Source organism: Pieris rapae, chromosome 15 (assembly GCF_905147795.1).
Source record: "Pieris rapae chromosome 15, ilPieRapa1.1, whole genome shotgun sequence".
NCBI classification, from domain to species: Eukaryota; Metazoa; Arthropoda; class Insecta; order Lepidoptera; family Pieridae; genus Pieris; species Pieris rapae.
In genome coordinates this window covers 2,581,691-2,605,221 of record NC_059523.1, presented here as the reverse complement: position 1 = coordinate 2,605,221, position 23,531 = coordinate 2,581,691, and the positions used below count along the sequence as shown (strand labels likewise).

Here is a 23,531-nt window from a genome sequence, read left to right as displayed (position 1 = left end):
CAGGAGAGCAGTGTTTTCTTTATAAAAAAGCTTATATAAACCTATATTTAGCTACGTTAGCAACCAATTGATGGAGCTAGCATGTTTCCGAGATCACATTAAGCACTTTTTTTTATTTCTTTACAAAACATGTATTTTCATCGAAATGTTTGACCCACGTTGTAAAGGGGGTGGGCGAACCCCAATCAATGAATGCTAGGCAACCGAGTACCAACAATGTCGTCATTATAGATGACTTGCTGTAACACCGAAACGAATGATGACGACCACTTATAATCTGATTAAATCGAAAAACTCAATTTAGACTGACTCCTAAAGGGTCTAAAATTATGAGTCTGTAGTTTTGAGTCTTTTATACATAAGTATAATACATAAATCTGAGTACTAGGGTCGTTCCCTGGCTGTACACCATTGTAATTTATTTCTGTGTGTGCATTTTACATTCGCTTGAACGGTGAAGGAAACCAAGCCGGTTTTCTTGTTCGAGCTTTAGACCCAAAAAGACGACGGTGTGTGAGGCCCAAACCTCAAAAGGTTATAGCGTCACTAATTTGTTTTTAAAATAATAGTCTAGTCTGAGAATTATTAATAAGGATGTATAAAGTAATTGGCTATAACTTTTTTGATCGAAAGCTTTACGGTGTAACAATCAGCTAGTAACTGGAAAGTTTTAACAAAAGCTTTAAATTCATATCACGGTATGCTGAATAATTGTAATTGCGAATGTTAATTAATTTCACTTCAATATTCATTATTGCTTTTTGATATTAAATCGGTTTTGTCGATTATAATTCATTTTTAATCATTAATTTATTACATTACAGATTCTATGTTTAATTATCGATGCTTGTATATTATTTGATATCTCAAATATGAAAGGTTACGAAAATTGAATACATTGAGCCATAGAGCATTGAGCCTAGTGAAAAAAACGAATGAAAAGGTTTTAAATTGTTTATCTAGTGCACAGTAGCCTCTCTTAGTTAAAGACGTTTTGATATACGTCAAACTTAGCGTTAAGTTTTGACTACCTAAGGGCGAATTTTATCGTTTTGATAGTAAGCACTGATATAATTAGTACTTTTATATAAGAATCGAACTTTAGGCATGGCACCAAGAAGCAAAGCACCTGCGAGTCTTCTGGCAGTGTGAACGCTCACATGGGTATCACTTAACAACAGTTGAACTCTTGGCCGTTAGCTATTTTTTCATTAGTTAAAAGTTAAATTCAAATCAATTCAATTAGTATGACACAGTGTCATCACGATTATGCAGCATTGATAAAGCAAAAAAATAATCTACCAATACCGTTCACAGCCCAGGTTCGTTGGCATCATGTTTGAAAATCACGTAAACGAAGGACGACAACGCACTGGCGAGACCTCTGCCCTATGTGTGTGTCTATGGGCGGCGGTGTTACAATATCATGAAACTGGTATTTAGGCATTTGGTTGGTTATCAATATTTAATTGGACGACTCGAATCTTGCTTTTACCGGAAACCCATCCAAAGTAGAACACGTCGTCTGTCATTTAACCAGAACAAAAAGCCGGAATAAGTAGAGAGCGTACGCTTTATTCCTTCTGTGGGACAGCTATTTTGGTATGCCCGCCGGATGCGCCGGCGCACATATCTGTACAGTGCGCAAATAATACTAATTGCTAAATCGCTTACACACTATTACATTTTTATCTTTTTGACTTAAACCTTATCTTGATTAATAAGAAATTATAGTAAGGCATCGAGAATTTCTTAGAGAATTCTTTTCACACACGTTTATTATAAAACGTCTATTAAACTTAGTACCGTTTGTTGCCATGGTTACGATGTAATTTACATACGAAAAACTGATAACTGACCGGGATTCTTATCAGCCAATATATACTATGATTGAGTTAGCATGGGTTCACGAATACCTATAGACTCAGGATCGGCACATTAACTTAGTTAACGTTTAATAAATCAGCAGAATTTTTCTAATTCCATCTGCAAAAACCAACTAAAAACTATTACCTAACTATAGTTTTTCAGCGAAGGTCCCAAATGTAATAGATACCGTAGAAGAAACCATCATGTTTGAATTTTAAATGTTGAGGGAAGCATAAATTAAATCGGCTCAAATAGGACTAATTTAATCTGTGGTGATAATAATGGTTCGTTGAAAATTACGATTCTGTGGACAGATAGTCGCCTCGGTGCGGTGAACCGGCCACTCAACTCGAAGTTGGCTCGTGACCGACCGAAATAATTAGTATTACTTCCTCTTACAGTTATTTTGTTGTAAAATTGTCCTAAATGTTGATGTATGAATGTATGCTGTTTGCATTTGCATACATGGGGCAAACCTCCACTTAATTTGACTTTTTGAAGGTACCCATATCGAATTGGTTAGGTAATACTTCGGTGGGTAGCTGGTTCCACATAGAGGTGGTGCGCTGCAGAATGATTTTGAAATGGCGGACGTCGAGGTCATACGGGTGTAAATTCGTATTCTGTCTCGAGGTCGGGTGATAAAACTCAGCTGCAGTTATTAATCCGAACAACTCTTCTTAACACTCTCTGTGGTAATTGTGGTGGAAGATGCAGAGGGACTTCTCATATCCGACGCAAAGTTGTCTAACAGACTGTGTGACTATATCAATGTTTAAAAAAAATTGTCTTAAAAATCACCATAGCATAAAATAAATAGTGTTAGATATTTGTGTTGCTAACGTTACCCACATGTCCGTGTGAACGGCAGCGGCGCAGACGCACAAATAAACAACACGTAAATACAAGAAATTATTTAGATTTCGTATTGTCTTGAGAGTTTTCTAATTATTTTGTGCTTTGAAAGTTTGTAACAGGTTTTACTCTGCTAAATAAATATAGGCCGACGCAGAGATTTTGGTTGAATAAATGCTCAAGCAGTGAGATTTAGAAGGTGTTTTACGCTCACTTTGGAAATTTCGCCTGCTTGCATTTAAAAGGCCGACAAAGAATTTTTTTAAAGTGAAGTAGATTTATGATTTCTTGTGACCGACTTGCTTTTTATGAGGAGACTAATTGATGTAATTACAACTATATTATCACTTTAGCGACAAATACGAAATAACATATTAACAATTAATGAGTTCTATATATACAGTGACTTTATACCAAGAACCTTTTTGAAACAGTCATAAAAACTACCGTACAATCAAATCACAATTTGAATAAACATTCCAAATTTGAAGCATGACCCTTTGTACTCTATCTGAACGAACCAGAGACTAAAAAAACTTATAAACCCTTTTTTGTTACAGAAAGCGACCAGCCAGTTCGAAACTAGTTTAAGGATAAAAAAACAAAAACCCTCTGGACCGCATCTAGTAATGCTTGTGAGTTTATCTGTGCAACATTGAAGTTTGTTACAAGATGGCTGTGTTTCCCGCGTTTTTCGGATTGGTCCTAGTCTCACTAGTGACAGGTAAGTGTTTTATTCTTTTTTTTAAATTAATATAATGTATCATAATATTTTAGGTAGTTTTTTATTAATAAAAAATATATGTATAAGACACAAAGATATAAAAAACCAAAAAAGAGACGTTACACATATTACGTTTGAACTTTTTCAATAAAAGCATATTATTTTATTCTTAAAAGCGATTGATAAGCTAAATTTTCTAGAATTTTATTGTACATTAGTAGTAGTTTATTTTTAATAAGTTATTTTTTTAGCTTTTTTAGTCAGCAAGTCCATGGGTTCGATTTCCAATGAACTTTGAACGCAGCATGGCTCGCTACATATTTTTAAATATAAAATGCAGATAGGATTATCTTTTAACCCACAGCTTGGGAATGTTTGAATTAAAACATAAATCACCATTAGCCACTTGTGTTCAGTTGTAGTTCATCCGTTAGCGGTGTCAAGATCACATTACATAAACAGACAAACACACGTGGCAGTTTTTCTTAATGTTTACGTTACAATAATATAGCTTCCGTTGAACGTGTTGCTTTTGATGTCTGTGTTGTTAAGTGGGCATCAATAGTGACGTCAAGCGAAACTTGCCGCGGTCAAGATTTTGATCGGATATCAGAAATTGTTTTGACTCAAATCATTTATCAGAAATATTATAACATATTCCCTCTTTTTTCTTTTTCTCACCCTCTCCATCTCTTACCTGAGTTTTAAATTATCTGTAGATTCTTTTGATTGAATTATAATTTCATTTTTTATTAGACCGTACCAATTCTTAAAAGGGTGGCGACGCCCTTGCAAGCCGTCTGGTATAGAGTGTCGATGGGCAGCGGTATCGCTTAACATCAGATGAACCTTCCGCCCCCTGTTCTATATAAAAAATATCTTTTTTATTTAAGTACATCAGCCTGTCTCATATAAGTCCAATTGTCGTTAAGCTCTCACGTAAGTTCATACTTAAGTTAAGAAGTGACGGGCTTCTATTAAACAGTTTATCCCTCAACACTTCTAAAACTTCTTCACTCCATTGTTGTTCACATCCCTTCTGCGTGTATTAGTACACGTAGCTTTTTGTAACATCGAAAATTTTCCGAGAATATATCAGACGGAAGCATTAATATCTCATGTGTCCATGAACTGTGAAATTCAGTTCAACTAAAAATAAACGTCTGCATTCTCTGCGTCGCGGTCAAAGTTAACGCTATTTCTGGCTTACTTGTTGCGTCCATAGACCATACAGAAGTTGACATAGATAATAGAAGAGTATCTAGCATGTCAAAATGACTAATAAAATCTCTAAAAACATACGATAAATTAGTCTTTAGTATTGAGAAATCTCAATGCATCGAAGTGTCAAATAATTTGACAACAATTCGGTCCCCAGATGGAGGAGTTGTGCATACACAAGACAAACTTTACGTAAACTTCACTTTCCGGGACTTAGACGTTGCCTACGATATACTCACACTGATGTAGACAATTAAAAAAAACTGCAACTGAAAAAGGAACAATTTGTTATGGAATCAACTATTATTAGGCTTGTTATTGAAGAGCTGGCAATCCTGAAACAGGATTTTTTACTTCTTCTCATTACGTTCTTCTCTAACGTATTTTTTTTTACTTTTAGTACTTCATATCTAGAATAGCTCATCTATAAACTTAAAATGTATTTGATCTTTTATAGCTTTAATTGTATTACACAACTAATCAATGAATCATTGGCACTACAACCTTTTTTAGGTCTGGGCCTCAGATTTCTGTACCTGCTTCATGATCATTGTTAATCTAATAGGCAAGTAGGATCAGCTGCCGTCACGCTGTCGACTCTTTGGGTCTAAGGCAAGCCGGTTTCCTCACGAAGTTTCCTTCGTTCGTTCGAGCGACTGTTAAACACGCACATAGAAAGAAAATCCATTGGCGCACAAACGGCTATAATACTGCTCTCACGAGACGACTAATACAAGATTTAATTATAATTATAATATTTTTTTTAATTCATAAAGTAAACTACTTAATAACGGTTTATCCCGGGTTAACTTTTAGACGGATTAAATTCATAAATAATCGTTGGTATTTTTGATACACATTTTAATACCTTAAATGTTATGGTATTTCTCTTGTTTTTGGAAAACAAAATCTCTGTGCGTCTGCAAAATTCTATACTCTATAGCCAGCGAGTTACATAACCTTAATCACACATGACTCACGTTTAACGGTATCTAATTATCGTTTCGTTAAATACGGAATCGGCGTGGGAAATATCTATTGTTTTTAGGCCAATTCAAGACCTACCTCAAAGTTACTTTTATATGGGAGGGCATTTGACAGTTGACGTCTTCTTCCTATAGCGTTAAATGCGCGTGGTTTCTTTGGGGAAAGCTTCAGGGAAGCTAGAAAGGTATTCTTTGTTGGTAAATGTTCATTATGTTCGGAGATATTATTTGCATAAGCTCTAACTAACCTTAAGAAAGAAACAAGATTATGAAACCTTTGTCTGTGCGCTGATTAGAAGTATTTTTATTAAATTTTGTGTATTATCGCACTTCTGGACGCGACTAATGTTTAGGGTATTAGATAAAAGATATAGAAAAGAGTGGTGGAGAGTTTATTGCCAGTTCTTCTCTTCCGTTCTTCGCCCTTGCTTTGAGAACTGGAAGTAAACGTAAAAGTAGAAGCATTTAATACATGTTTATTTTTTGACGTTCTTAAGTGTACATTGTTTACCTATATAAATAGATGTTTTTTTTTCATTTGTTTCGTGTCTTTCCTTTAATTCTAATTTCATATTTTTGAGAATGTCTTCTTTGATAAAAACCTATCAAGGAAGTTACAAGATTCTTCAAAGAATCGTCATTCAACCTACTTTGCGTTGGTTCACCGTTAGTGAAATCGAGCGTGCTTATTGTACTGTAATTATTACTAGTTCATGACCGCGGCTTCGTTCGTAAAAATACAATACTGACTAATGGACGAGACAGACGTCAACAATCAATTTGCTACTTATTCGTAATGCTACAGCTAACATAAATAATATAAAACTTAAAACAATCAAACTAAAGTATTCCATATACATGATATATAAATCAATAATATGATTCAATACGTATAAATAAGTACATAATACCTAATTTTCTGTGAAGTGTGAAGGTGTGAAGGTATGAACCTCATGTACATAATATATTTTAATGGAAAAGATTTGCCATATGAGGGTTTATAGTAATTGACCATTATTCTTGAACCCTTGTTGTACAAAAATATAGACTACATAGAGAATAAAACAAATGGTGACTTTCAGCGGTATGATTCTCGAAGCAGAACTGAATTAAGCGTATGACCAACCAGGATCCAGAAGATTAACAACTCCTTACTTATATGGAAATTGTATTCGTTTTTATAACAAACTCGCAAGCTAAATTAGAGAATTGTCACTAAATAAATTCAAAGCTCTCGTTAAACGTAAATTAATTAATAAAGTTTTTTATAAATTTGACGAATATAAATGATCTTGGGATTTTTTTTACATTTATCACATTAAAAATGCTGTAGAAAAAAAAAACTCAAATTGCCAATAATATTGGCATTCGTTTACGCCTATCGAACTATAAAATGTAATAGAAATACCTTCGCGTCTGTGGTGCCAATTTATTACATTATTTTCGCTTTCGCTCAGAAGAGCCTATTTGAATTAGGCTTGGCACGTAAACTAGAAACTTTTTACTATTGCTCTTGTTTAACCTTAAATCCGTTTTGCCAAAATACATCAGGTTATAACTTATATATATATAGTTAGTTTGGGAAGACTAAGATATATATATACAGTAGCGGACCGCTACTGTATATATATATATCTTAGTCTTCACAGGCGTTTTCCTACATATTATTTATTTCCTATATATTTTTTTTTTTTTTGAATGGAATCTCGCTGTTGGCCTTAAGGGCCTTTACAGCTCAGCACGGGCTGTTTGGCGAGCTTAGCTCAGCCGGAAAGGGGGGGTTTCCCGCGACTCGCGCAAGGGCGTCTCCTGTGAGACTCGAACCTCGGCTTGGGCCGTCGCGGGGGGGGTCAATCGCCTGAAGGGCAGGACGGAAGCTCACTGGAGTGAGCGAAGTGCGAAGTAAAGGTCCTCGCCTTCCCCGGTGAAGGCGGTTTTTTACCCTAATCTGTCTATTGCTACTGCTATTATTATTGGCCGCGCGGGCGGCTTTTAATTTATCGTTAGCTACTGTGATTGGATCATCCGGATCCGTTAGTACGTGTCGGGGCCTCCTACGAGCCTTTTTAGTCGGGAAGGGGTAGTAATTGATGCTTTTACGCACCAGTGGGTTGGGATGGTGTTTAGCCTTGTCGAAGTGGCGTTTGGACGCCAACTTCATCCATTGGGCTATGGTAGGGAGCTCCAGGTCATAGTGGAGATCGACGTTTCTCACGTAGAAGGGTGCGCCGGTCGCGATTCTCATGAAACGCGACTGTAGCACCTGTAACCGGTGGATGTACGAGGGGGCACAGTGCGCGAAGACTACGCTAGCGTAGGTCATGCACGGTCGGACGCAGGCCTTGTACAAGGTTACCTTGTGTCTAAGGGACATGTGACTCCTTTTATTTAGGAGGTAATGGAGGCGAGAGAGGACAAAAGCGGCCTTCTTGCGAACGGCGGCTACATGCTTACGAAAATACATGCCGCTGTCGAGCGTGACTCCTAGATATTTGACGGACTTTTGCCATGGAATGGCTTGTCCGTAAAGGGTGACCTCTTTTTTGAGGAGAAATTTTTCCCGAGTATTAGCGTTAGCACCGGGGTTGCCCCTGGCAAAGAGAACTGCAACGCTTTTCTCGGGATTTAATTGGAAGCCCCATTTCCGGAACCATTCGCCTAGCGACGTGGTTGCGGTCTGGAGTCTATCCACGATGACACCTCTGTCTTTATGAGTGGTATAGAGAGCGGTGTCGTCGGCATAGAGGGCTAGCTCCACATTCGGAGCCCTAGGGATGTCGCCGGTATACAGCGTGAAGAGAAGGGGCGAAAGGACCGAGCCTTGCGGTACTCCGGCCCTGATTGGACGAGGAGACGATAACGTTCCTTCCACGCGATAGCGAATTGAACGGTCGGACAAGAAGTCGTGTACGATACGCACGAGTCTCAGTGGCACTTGAAGGTGGTAGAGCTTGTAAATCAAGCCGTTGTGCCACACCTTGTCGAACGCCTTCGCTATGTCGAAGAAGAGCGCACCCGTGGCTCTCGGTTTCAGTGAGCTGTTCATCCCTGAAAGGATGTGCTCCGTGATCCGATGGACTTGATGGACGCACGAGTGGGCCGGCCTAAAGCCAAACTGCTCATCGGGGATGAGCCCCTTCTCTAGGGCATAGTCTAGGAGGCGCTTTTCTATATATTTCAAGCGATTAGGATATTAAACGGTATAAAAGTACCGACTGCAGCGTCCTCTGCTGGGATGATTTGTGAATCTAAACCATCGAGGGCTCCTCCCAAACGCATACAAAAAATATGATTCAAATCGCTCCAGATGTTTAAGAGAAGTTGTGTGACATACACACGTATAGTAGAATTAACTATATAATGATATATTGAAAAAAAAATACAATGCGATCATTTTCTACAGATATTGTAGTTGCTATGTAATTAGTAAAAGTAATGTACGTAGGGATAGTAGTGCATGGCAAAGATAAAACATAAAATGACCTTTCGTAACACTTTAAACTACGAGAACCTAATGTTTCAGTTAAAACGCCAAAGAAGCGTTGTCTAAAAATACGCTCATTCAATTTCATTGATATTTCGTTCCAATGCGATTCATCAATTTCATTGTTTGAAACCTCGGTCAATGACACGACCTTACCGCTAAGAAATCTTACGAATATGTATTCCTATTTCGAAATAACTAAGTCTTTACTTGAGCACGTCTCGGGAAAGGATAAAGATATGTTTTTTTGTTTTTTTTTAATAGAACAGGGGGCAATAATATGTTAGGAATGTTGAACGGTTAAAATATAAAGACAAAAATCTCTCCTAATATTTAATATTTAAATTGAAGATTAGTTTAATAATGATACTTTTAAGTAAAAGTATTGTATTAATGACTGATTAACGCGATTATTTCAATCTAAAACGTACGTCATATTAAAACTTTGTGTTGTAAATGACCCTTCAGTAACCTGAACTTGCGACGAGAACTTAAAAAATATTATCTATGATAATCGTTTGGCGTTTCAAATAATAGCAAACCATAAAGTATGGAGAAACAACGAACACATCCAAATGGAAAGTTCAGAAGGAGGCCTCTATCGAATACGGAAATTAAAAAATATATATATATTATAAGCGCATTTATTTATATAACGTAAATATATCTGTCCTCATTTCATGGTAACACCTGTATCACTTGTCATTAAAAAATCTTATCAGAAACAATTTTTTTTTGGAGTTAAGTATACTTCTTTTGGCACGTTAGGGAAATGACAGTAATTTTTTACGCTGCGCGCGCACACCGTGCCAAAATGGAACCCGACATAAAGGTAGCATAGTTATTTTAAAATAAAAAAATTCTAGAAATCTTTTTTTGTGATATTTAAATAAACTTTATTTAATTAGATAATGCATTTTAATAAAACTTTAAATGCATTAATATTAAATACCTTTTTTCTATTGTAAGTGTCGTTTTTTTTACATTAACGTAGAATAAAAAATTTGAAAAGATTTTTATCTTGTTACACCGAAGAAGTATGTCTTCTAACGCGTGTATACAATTTCCAATTTTTTAACAATTTCGACTGTCGTTAAAATACATATAACCCTTCTACCAATTCCGATTTTAATAACAATATTAGTACTGTAATAATCTCTATATAGCAAATCACCGGGGCATCTAGTAAATGTATTAATATTAAATTCTCTTCTACATTGTTACCTTTCACATTTTCATACAGAGTATTAACATTTTGGTACATCAAAATATAGCTATTGTCTGGGCGTCGCACTGCGAGTCATTGCTCTTAAGACAAGGTTTTTAACATCCCACCTCACCCCCTTAACCACCCAACGAGAAAATGGTGCTTTTGAGAGGTTTTTAAGTTTTTAAAGCGAAACAGAATACAACAATTATGTGTGACAACAAAGTGTTATATAAAAATAAATTTCATACGTTAATATATTTATTTTTGCATACACTTTAGGTCATTCAGTAGCGGTAATCTTAAAAAAAATAACAAAAAATAGTTGTAAGGTAAAAGGCACCACTATATTTTCCCTATTTTTTTATGAGGTCCCAGCCTCAGAAATTTGTATCTGTTATATGATCATGTGTCAATCTAATAGGCAAGTGATCAGCCTCCTGTGCCTGACACATACCGACAACTTTTTGAGTCTAAGTAAAGCCGGTTTTCGCACTGTGTTTTCCTTCACCGGTGGAGCAAATGGTAAATGCGCACATATAAAGAAAGTCCATTAGTGCACAGCTGATCGAACCTACGACTTTTAATTGATATATGCAGTGTTGGCCTAGTGGCTTTGACGCGCGACTCTTATCTCTGAGGTCGTAGGATCGATTAGCAGTATTCTTTCTATGTGCGCATTTATCTGTCGCTCAACCGGTGAAGGAAGACATCGTGAGGAAACCGGCTTGCCTTAAACCCAAAAAACCTGTGGGCGTCAGGCACAGAAGGCTAATCACCTACTTGCCTATAAGATTAACAAATAATCATGAAACAGATACAGAAATCTGAAGCCTAGACCTTAAAATGTTGCAGGGTCTATTGTTTTATTATAATAAATCTTAAGATAATATTGATATATAGATAATATAAAAACAATATTATAATATCTTCACAACTGAGGAAATTTAACGCATACTGTATTATTTAACCACAGATGATAGAAGCCTATCTCTAGGCTAAATACGTAAAAGCCGAAGCTTAAATTTTCAGCAAACTAAAGTTTTATTCCGTACGAAGTATAATTTAGTACGTAGCATTTATTGAGCTACCGACATTGTGAACAACTTTCTCTTGCAACAAGTCAGTCAAGTTTTTAACAACTTCACTCTCACTCCACTTAAAAGAGCTAACTATTTAATATAAGAGATTATTCTCACATACATTTTGTAAGACATATTGTTAATACTTTATACTTTTAACTCCTTTAGAACGTGAAGAATTAGGCAGAATCCTTAAAGATTAATATAATATGTTTATATTTATATATAATTTATTTATATGGAATAATATGAATGCTAGTGTAGAGAGTTGCATCAATGCATAAGTTGGCCACTGAAACAATTCCGAACCAATTCGACTTAGGGTCTTTCAATGACATAGCGTACCAATTCTTAAAACGCCGGCACTGCCAAGCAATGTCCATGGCGGCGTTATCACTTAACATCAGGTTATCATCAATAAATAAAAATATGTAAGGTTAGGCTATCGCTGGAGAAATCCTTTTTGCTGGAATCTAGTAACCACAAAATTTTGATTGAAATCAGTCTTAAACACAATTATGTAAATCGTAAATTATAATTCCATAAGCGAGGATGGAATTAAAGCAATGTATCCTTTACAGCCCTTAAACCTACCTTGATTCTAGAATTAATAGGATTATAGTTTTAAAGGTCAATGTACTGCAGAAGTCAGTGACCGCTGTTTGATCAAGGACATTAATACGCACGATCCGTCTATTTGAAGCTTCAATGAGTTATCTCAAATCTTGTATCTATTTCACGGCTACGGGTATAAAGTATTCCCAAACAGAATGTATAGCTTTTGCCAATTAGTTCATTTTAAAGTGTATCCATACCGAAATCTTATCAAAACCGCCTACTGGCTATCTGTCTAAATTGTTTCTGTAGTGCTAGTGAATTCAATTTAAATTTCCGTTATATAAACTACTAATAGTAAAAAACTATTATATAACTATAACTGATTCAATGGTTTAGTTACGATTTTACAAATATTTATTATATCACTAAAACGCAAATATAATTATACATAAAAATCGGTTGTTCTGTATTTTTAGACAGTCTTTCAGTTACGTGATTTAACGAAAATTTACTGAAAATTATAAAATACTTATTTATTGTGTCTTTAAACTTAGTTTTTTTTAGGTGCATAATTATTATTTTTACCGATCAATTTCCTTCGTGCCTTCTCCATCACACGACACTGGCGAAGTACCTTGTGCCCAGTCACAAATAAAAGCTATATTAAAAAAACTTATTTACGTCAAATAGTAAATATCATAATTTTATTATACTGACGCTCACCTTTATAAGCGGATTAAAATGATGGTTTTGGTCGTGGCCACTTTAAAACTATACAAACCTGTTTCTTTACTTAGTCTCTATACTAGAACCTGTTTTAGGACAATAGTAACACAACCCACAACGTCCTACGCTCGTCGACAGACATAATATTGTGTCTAGACTGTGCGTCAATGAAATTATAAGTTTAAGGAGTTTTCAGTGAATCCATCGATTTAACGGAATATCTCTCAGTTGAAATTTTATTTTAGCAACATTTTATTTTCTTATATTCTTTGTACATCAAATTTGTACTTAACTTTTTAATTATGTTAATTTTGGTGCGGTTCTTGTATCTAATATCTATATTATTAGAAATTTTACGACGATCATTATCGAGGCGAAAAATTAGAAACTCCAATAAAAATCTTTAAAGTTACCTTACCGATCCGCCTCGTTTGCCCCCATATAATGTATTTTACTTATGAAATAAATGTTTCCCTACTAATATAATGTAGTAGTCGAAAACATCTTTGAAGTGAAAACCCAAAATTACCGTATGCGGGGATGTGTTGAATTCTATTTTAAATTGCGAATATTTCGCGAGCAACGCTCCGTTGGTTGCTAAAATTAAACACCACATGTTTTGATAGGAGATATTTTAACCAACGGCACTTTGGAATTGTTTTGTAAACATCGCCAGAATAAAATTGTCTTTTTAAGCTTTAAACATTAATAAAAACCTAAGCTGTTTTCGTTTGTACCTTCGTGGCTTATGGCGGTTATTGCGGAAGAAAAATATAGGAATTTCATCACATAAATTATTATTACCGAAGCGAATAAACATTACGAATTCAGACTTTATTTTATTTCTTGCTGGCTAGTTCTAATATATAGGTATATTAAATAAATAAATAAATAAACATTATTATGATAATATTTGCCTAATAAATTACGTCCAAAATGGGCTCTGGACACCCAATTTAGTGAGAGCGTTGACGGCTTTTCAACGAGTATTATGCTCTTTTTAACAGTTTAAGGTCTTATCTTCCTGGGAAGACCCTACGAAAAACCCACAGTTCGCTAGTTCGCAAAAGAAGTTGCGAGTTGTTAGTGATCCTAGCAACTCGTCCTCGCTTCGCATGCATAGCAGAGGTTAACGTGGTACAAAATTCAGCGAATTTTTAGAATAGGTATGCACTGTTCGAACCTGAATTTAAAATTGTAATTTCTGTTTCTTTTGGATAAGAAGTCTTATGTAAATCTATAAAAGCAGTGACTAAATCATGGGAAAAGGAAATTATTGAAGGCCAAATCTCGCAAGACTTTCTTTTTGGAATTCTAGTGTTCACGGGCTGGTTCCAGTCTTCTGGTTTTTATATAATAGGAGTTAAACGGACAGGAGTCCTGATGTTAAGTGATATTGACATTGACACTGATATTACCAGAAGGCTCGCGCGCCCGATGATGACAGCTGTATTGCTGTTATTGTGTAACTTTCCTAGATTTCTACAGGATTTTTGACTATTAAAATCTTGCAGCGAACGAGGCCGTGGGCTACAACTGGAAAATCATTTCTAAGATGGGAAAATTATGCAAAAATAATATTTTCTGTTTTACCATTAAAATTACGATCAAACTCAGAATGTTGAAGTTTTCAACTCATTTCCATAACAAAACTTTTGTTGTATAATTTGGATAAGCTTCGATCCGGACTTAAGAAATAATTTATAGTAAATATGTTTCATTCAGTAGAAAAAGCTATTGTTTCGTGATCGTTTGTTTTTATTAATATACAAGTAGATAATAAGTCTCCTTTGCCTGACTCTCGCCGCAGTTTTGGGTCTATGGCAAGGCTTTCATCACGATGTTTTCTTCGCCCTATGAGCGAGTCTAGAAAATCCATTGGTGCAGAGCCGGGTTTTGAATCTGAGACGTCAGGAATGACAGTTGTCTTAATTCAATCATGTGTATATGGGTCAATCAACTTTTATTTGTCCTGTAAGTACTATATTTTGTCCCTGACCAATAATCGCAGTTCTAAAGAAAATTAAGTGGTTTTTTGGCATATGTCGCATTTATCTTATTATTAAGCAAACATATGAGTAAATTTTTTTAAATAAATCACTATTAAACTGGAATTTTAATGGTTGTCCAGGTGACAAAATATCTGGATGTAGCGTTTTTTTATTTGTCCCCCAGTAGCTATTTACAATGAAACATTACTTTATACAAAAAAATATTATATGGCAATTAATTATGCTTGTACATAATTATTCATTACAATGTTCACTAAGATGCTAGCATATAGACTTTTGTTTGTTTCATAATTTTACCGAATTTTTTGCATGTTCGTTTTGGTCCCTATTATATTTTATTATTCCGACTTCCACCGGACAACGGTAAAAAAGTTCCGAAACCGAAACATAAATGGAGTGATCAGTGCCTTGACAATAAGTCAGTCGATTTGGTGACAACACTCATCCAACCGCCATTTTGATTTCATCATTGCCGCGGTGTCAGTCGGTCGCGCGCGTTTTGAAAAAGTGCGTGGCTTTTTTGTGTGTCTACCGGACAACCAGCACAAAAACGTCAGTATTTGATATATCATTGTAAATAAAAGTGAAATATATTCTATTTTATCTATATTTTTCACTGTGCGTAAGACCTAATTCAAAATATCATTATTTATTATCAGAAAGCGCAAAGACTGACAAATGTCACTCGGACAACCAGTCACTTGGACAACCAAAACCGTTGTCCGTGGGAAATTTTGGTTGCCCATAGGACAATTAATTATAGAATCAGCATAGAGCAATACTTTTCCTTTCAATAATTAGTCCTACTACTAGCAGTAGGCCTCTGACATGATTGTGTAACGACTGCCATTTAATTAATTATAGAAACCGGTCATAGCAACCGGGACCAACCGCTTAACGTGGCCTCCGAAGCACGGAACCATCTTTGTGATGAACAATCAGGTGGTTTAGCTTGCTATGTCCTAACCAAACTGGGCACAATCTTGTGAATGAAAGTGATAAATTGACAAGTATTAACTTTACGTGTTCTTTTCCCGAGAATCGAACCAGGGAACTCCGGACCCTAAGACGAACGCTCAAATCACTACACCACGGAGGCAGTTAGCTTACTTACTTAACACACTTTTTGCTATATGTAATAGTTCTATATTCTAAATTATTTTTGTTATTATTTTTAGATAATGGGTTTGACGGAAAAATGTGGATTTCGGAGTCAAATTTACTATTTTATTTAAATAAATCGTTCTGCTCTATGTGAATTCTTAAAATATAAATAATTATCTAAAGAAAAAATGTTAAAATATAAAAAAAATTCAAATAAAATTAAAAAAATAAAATTTATCATTGATGTACACTTAAAAGTTGATTGACCCATATATAGTATCAATTGTAAATGAAAAACATTCTTAATTTTATCACTCTGTAAAAAATTATATCAATTTAGCTATGTTAGCTAAGAGCCCAGAAAAAGAATAAAGCTGGCGACTTGATTACATTTAAATAAAAAATTATGATTCAAAGACGAGTCTTAGTCACACTTTTTCTCTATTTTAGTCGCTGAAATTTTGGAGAAAACTTGAGTAATGCAAAACAAATTATACGTTTTTTAAACCAACTAATAGTTTCCGAGACTCGAAGTCGGTACGCAAAGTATCAGGTCAATTGAAACAAAGTAAATACAGGAGTCATTGTACTGAACTAAAAGCCACTGCATTGTTTGTGTGAAGCGCCTTTATAGCATCAGACTATGCGTTCTTGAATAATCCAATCAAATTCTATGTTTCGCAGTGCAGGCACGAAAAGTTATTATAAAATATAATAAAAACTTTTCGTGATATTGTCCAATTACTTCAGAGTACACATCTACTTTCACGTACTTTCTTAAATAATGTCTGGAACGGCATATGTATGAGATTTTTTGACGTACACTCATTGTGAACTGTAGTATATATTTTTCGTGATGCATGACGTACTGACTCGAGTTCGGCGCTGTATATCAAGAGCAAACAACGTATACAGTGAGAGAACGCTGAGGTATTTGCTACCGTGGCTAATCAGTCCTCAGTCAGTTCAGCTAACAACATTAACAGTTAATTAAAAAACTACTTTTATATGCATTTGCCGCACTCATAACAAGACTCCTATGGTTATATTTAACCACAGTGGGTTTCTAATGGAAAATACTATAATTTTTTTATGATCTTCTGTAAAATAAAGGAATTAATAAAAAAATTAAGAGTGGTATATAACGATAAAAGTTTTATATTTTATATCACACACCAGACTGCTAATTTCATCGTCATGCATATATTATTTCATAATTTTAAAAATTATTTTCTTCAATTAAGAATGTATGTAGTATTTATTGAAGTACTTATATCTGATCAACATATACTTTATATTATCTCTAATTAGGCCCTCATCTCATGTTCTCATCTCTGGGCTGGAGCTCCCTTGTGCCAGTTTCCTCCACTTGACATACGGTCAATGAAGGGCGGTTCGAATCGTCCACTCGACCTTGCTCATCATGATGACTTGAAGAAGTCGGTACCGTTCGTGTCGAAGCACATGTCCCAAGTAATATAAAAGAAATCGTATCGTGTGGCATAAATTCATACGCATTTAGCAAGCGAACACAAGTTTATTACTCGAGCCATAATGACAGTGAAGCAACACACAAATCCATTTACAAAGTGAACTTCTATAGACTTTAATGTCTCTAAGTAAAATCTTTGTAGTTCTTAAATTATAGATAGCTCTTGAATAAGGTACAATATTCAAAATGCCGGCCTTAATTATTATGTTATTCTAAACGCCCTTCAAAACTAATTTAATGTTTGAACAAAATACATGTTTATGTGGGCAATTCTCTTGTACTGGATAAATAATTTTTTTTTTAGATAATTCTCTATTACAAGGTATTTTGCAGAAGTAATCCAAGCATAAGACCAACCAGGGTACTGCTGTACTTCGACTTAGGGTCCTTCAAGAAAAGAACGTATTAAAGGCCGGCAACGCACTCGTGAGCCCTCTGGCATTGAGTCTCCATGGGCGGCGGTATCACTTAACATCATATGAGCCTCCTACCCGACTTTTTACACTTACTACAAAGCGTAAGAATTATAAAAAAGCTTTCTTCTCGTAAAAAATATTGCATAAACTACGAAATCGATTCTTTCACCATAACTTCATTATTCCTGCAATGCAACTGTCTATGGGCGGTATCACCACCAAATGGGCTTGTTGTACTACGTTGTAAATAAACACATATTTATTTCTTCAAATACTTTGTCTAGTGACTAACGTCTAATTAAGCTTTTCCATTGTTTCCCAAGTGGGGAAGACATAATCACGTATTGTTTAGCACTTATATGCTCATGCCAATAACCTATAGGCCCTTGGCATAAATAAACAGTCTTTCACAGAAAATATTTGTTTTCACAAAATTCTTTGATACATTGATTATAACAAATTATCGAAGTTTCTTGTATGAGACACTAAAATTATAAATAGTAATTTCACTTATTCGCACGTTGAAACCACTAAGCCAACTGGATCAATGGACTCTCTATGTGCGCATTTACCACTCGTATGGTGAAGGAAAACATCGTGAGGAAACCGGCATGCCTTAGACGACGGTGTAAGTCACAGAAGCTTGATCACCAACTTCCCGATTCACCGAAAATTTCTAATTTTCACGGAACATATCAAACTCAAACTCAAAAATATCTTTATTCATTCTATATAGGTAAACATGTACACTTATGAGCGTCAAAAAAAAATTACATTAATTGTAAATTTACATTTACAACCAGTTCGCAAGTCAAGGGCGTAGAGCGGGTAATTAAATCAGACACCCATATATAAAAGATTATGGAGCCAGTATATATATTTTCTTACTGTTAAAGTGATAATCAAGTCATACAGAACTCTTGCACCGACTACCTTATTCACTATTTAAAAGGTCATGTAGTCTAATTATTTTTTTTGTTTCAGGTAAGAACAATGCGGTTTGAGCGTGCACTTGTAAGTTAAGAAATCATATTCTTATTATGAGATTACAAATCTCGTAAATCAGTACAATTATTATCCCATTTACGCAATTTATATAGCGCCCCTATTGTCGGGAACGAATTTAACGTTAGAATTCGAGGCACAAAATATTCTTTTATAATATTTGTGTATAAAAGTGCATTTGTTTTTACGCTGTTTGTTTAAATGAATTCAAATCAAAATACGTTTATTCAGTTTAGACGCGTCTCAGGGCATGCTTATGAATATCAAGATTGTTTACAAAATTCGCGAAAGAGCATGAAAAAACAAAAAAATTTCATGGATTAAGTGCAAAAGTACATAACCAAATCTTATACAAGAATATAGAACCTTAATCTAAAATTATACAAAAAATATTCATTAAACAAATTATAAATTAAAAAGCTAATTTCATATATTCCTGGCGATGCAATACAGAAGAAAAGGAAATACAAGAATTACAAAAGTCACTATTAGGATAGTATATTATAATATAAATACAATATTATAGCATAGATTACAGATAACATAATTTAAAAAAGGACGTTAAGTTTTGAATACTGAAAATATGCTTTAAGGTAGGTTCTGGAACGTAATGAGATTAGATTTTACATATAAATGAGATAGTAAAAAGTTTAAAATTCATAGCAGAAACGTCAGATCGCTGAATATTCATATAATGAACCTAGAGCTATTATAACGCAGGATAAAGAAAATATAATTTTTAAATATAAAATCTAATGAGATCATGTTAATATTAATAAACCAATCTTTACAAATCGTCGCTGAAGAATTATAACCTCGTATGTCCAGGGAACCAAAAGTTACAGGAAACGAAAAAGAACTGTTTAATTTCGTTAATGTTTGTTAAAATATCCTTGGTAAAAGCCTTTTCCCAGCTTTGTCCAAATATCTTTCTCCATTCGCTTCCCGTTACATTTATATATTCTGTTAAGTATCGTTGTAAATATATTTAATCATTATGGTAATTAATATAATGATAAAAATAGATTTTGATTATGATTTGATTAACATTTGATAACAACAAAATAGATAATTAATTCCACAGATTAAAAGTTTTTATTAGTTTCGTATAAATATACGTCACGGATGAGTTAAACAGGTGTTTTTGTACAAAATACGCGGCCCCTCATTTCGTATTCAACGGTTATTCAATTTTATTTGTTCTCTTACTGTAAGCGATTTAAAATAGATTGTATTTTTTTACAAATTACGCCAATGGCGTATTATTTTGAGTTGTTACCTAGAATTCAGACTTTCATTACTTACTGAATGAAAATAAGTAAGGAAATATCAAGGCCCTAAATTTAAAATATTAAAAAAAACAAATCATCTAAGCAACACATAATTATATATAACACACATACATTATATGTATAGAAATGTGACCGTCCCCATGCAAAATCGGTATTTACGACAAATATATCGTATCTCTATATGAAGATATTTGATTTGGTATGTATGAAGATATATTCCCAAAATTACTGAAATTAACTTAGAAACGTGTATATCTAGAAGCATTGATATTTTCGGCAAAACCTTTGTTTGAATAGGCTTAGAAGATATACTCGAAATCAGTTTACATACTAAAAATAAGAATGATATGGAACCACTTATTTTATTAAAAAATCGTCTTCATTTATGTTGCTACATACGAAATATATAGATGAAATTCAAAATGCGAACCGCAAAAACATCGAACACAAATAGATTTTAAAGTCAAACGACGCATGTTACAGACAGATTTACAGCAACCACGTCAGAAAATAACTAATAGCGAGTTAGTTTCTAAAAGTTGCCTATGGATTTTCAGAAAAAATACACAAATACAGTAGAATATCAGAATACCGTTATGTAACAAGATGTCATCTCATTGAATATAAAATATTCTTTATATTTGACATGTCTCTGTCAATGGCTGCACTCTTGGTGCATATATTAAAGGTCTGTCTTATTTATTGCATTATCTGTTACATTCGACTTATCGATGTTTATGAACGTATTTCAACAATTAAAAATGAAAAGTAATTTAAAGTGTCTGTGGCTTCAACCATAGATACATAAGACATAGACTGCGTTACTTCTTGATCATCTGTATGATTTAAGTTCTGTTGTTTATACCAAATTTAAATTTACATGTACGAAGTCTTAACAAGCCTTTACACCCCTACGTATTGAGAACATCCTGTATAATTTCCTTTGTCATTGATCGCACCGTTACCGGAAGTGCGAACGGTGAGCGCCACGCTCTGGTGCGGACATTTTATTGTGTTCGGACATTCTGAATCAGTTATTTAGTTTACAGTTATGTCGATTGGCATATAATTTAAGGAGCTTAAAACAATTTATTTCCTAATTTCTTGTTGACTTTGGCTTGGATTTTTTGTGCAAGTTTTTCTTTGCCTTAACGGTCTACATTATATTGATCGTTATAGTTAAATCATGGTAAAGTTTCTTTTATATTATGTCACTTAACTTCAAAAGATTTTTTATTACTTGCTAAAAAAGGTTTGGCGTGGCAAGTCGCTTAATTACTTCCTTTATAAAGCGGAATTTCACATTCAACGTACGTAAAAGGCGGGAAAAGTGACAGCGACGGCTGTCAAATGTCACTCAATGCCCGTGAGGGTCGGGGAGGTCAAATTAACTTTCTGCAAGTAAAATATTAATTACATAATTGACAGGTGTTAGACGATTAATCATTGTAAGGGTATCGTACATTCATTTAGTAAATTAAAATTATATTAATTTATTTAAAACATGAAACCTTTGCCTATTTTACTTTCACGTCTTTTAAACTATAGATAAAGACCATCTTATCATCATATTTGGATATAACCTTAATAATAATAATAGTAAATTATCTTTATCTCTACTTGACTTATTTATTATGATGTTTTTAAAAAAATTACGGCTAAGTTCTGGCTATACATATTTATTATTTATATTGGAAAACTTAGAACGAACCTTTTTAGTACAACTACATGATATAAGACGGTATATCCGCATATACAAGAAAACGTTTATAAACACACACACTAACCATAATTAATATAGAGAGTAGAAGCTAAATTCAACAAACAGTTGCGCGCATCGTTATTTTGCCCGCGCTTAGTACGCTCGAACAAGCGTGACAACAGCACTGATTTTCAGTGAGGATATAGACAATATATGTGCCCCCTTTATGTGCCCCCCTGTGATAAGTGCCTCTAAACCTATAAACGGTAGTATAATTTACCGATAGACAGAATTCAGCGCTGAGAGGGAATTCATCTTAAATAAATTTTGATGGATATTTAAGATCTATTTTAGTATTAGAACTACTTTTAAATTGTCGTAATTTAGATAAGTATTTTTATCGGTAAGAAAATAATAAAACAATGTTTACAGATTGATAGGTTTATATTCCTAGTAGGTTATTTGTTATATTTTCCATAGACTAACCTAATTCTACGCTTTCCGGTAACATATTAAACTAGGCTTTAAAAAGATTGCATAATGTTTGCCTCATGTGGAGTGTGTAACTTGCATCTTGACTCCCGAGTGGTAGGAATGACCGCGTCACCTATTTTATGCATTAAAACATATACGTATTCCGCTACAGTGGCTTAAATTCGCCATTGGTACACACATAAATGTGAAAAGTCATTAAACAATCATAATATGTACTTATTAATACGAGTACACCGAAGCACTGGATTATTAAATATACATACGCTGAAAGTGGCTATTAATATATAGTTAAATTAAACAAAAAAATTATAACTAACCTTAAAATAACGTAAGTAATATGTACGTATGTATATAGTAAGTATGTACATTTGTGTGTGGTATTATTTATATTTTCAAACATTCTATATATCGTTATTACTAATATTATATATTTAATTTGCACTTAGCAATCGTACTATCCAAAGTGTGTCACTTTGTGAGGTATGAAAAATCACTCTTAAAATTGTGTATAATTATTTATCATATTAATTAACCTATGATCGCAAATCTAAGAGAATTCCGTAAAAGCTTAACTAAAGCTTCTTGACAAAGCTTACTGTCGAACTTATAAGCTCGAATATTACTTCAGTTAGCTTTCCAATGGATTTGGAAAGCGATTGGAGATATAGTGACGTGCCAATATCGATAAAAGTAGTTCATTAGATGTTAAAATATGAAATAACATTTTCTACATCTTTCACTTTTTACAATTGAACTTATTATACACATCTCTTTTGAAATTTACAACTTTTTCTTATATTATTTAATGAAATACATTCAAACTATATGGTTATAAAATAACGCAAACTAATACTTTGTTTTTGTACATTTATGTATCTAACGACCAAGATTTAAAAAACAACTTAATTAAATCTCTAGACGACGCCATCAACTGGATGAATTCAAATAACCTACAAATAAACATGACCAAAACTAACATAATTCATTTTCAGACATATAACTCTAAAACACTAATAGACGTACAATATAAACACAATAAACTGGACATAACGAGTGTGTATTTTTAGGTATAACGATAGATAAATTTTGTAATTGGAAATCACATATTGGAAAATTACAGAACAAAATAGACCGTTTTGTCTTTGTGTTAAAACGACTAAGGGAAACTGTTAACCATGCTGCGGTATTAGCTGCTTATCATGCATATATTGCATCTATAATTAGATATGGAATTATAATTTGGGGAAATTCAGTCGAAGTGAATAGGGTATTTAAGGCCCAAAAAAATGTATTAGAGCAAT

The 23,531-nt window shown here is 34.0% G+C and overlaps 1 protein-coding gene across 7 annotated transcripts in view; it reads left to right on the top strand.

Moving 5' to 3' along the window:
* LOC111000451 (fasciclin-3) overlaps window positions 1-23,531 on the top strand; it is a 78,941-nt gene that overhangs the window by 16,273 nt on the left and 39,137 nt on the right. For all 7 annotated transcript variants that reach the window (XM_022269888.2, XM_022269887.2, XM_045631271.1 and 4 more), the window contains exon 2: window positions 3,285-3,448. In XM_022269888.2, the coding sequence (XP_022125580.1) occupies window positions 3,397-3,448 (52 nt within the window). In that variant the 5' untranslated portion in view covers window positions 3,285-3,396. The remainder of the gene's footprint in view (window positions 1-3,284; window positions 3,449-23,531) is intronic.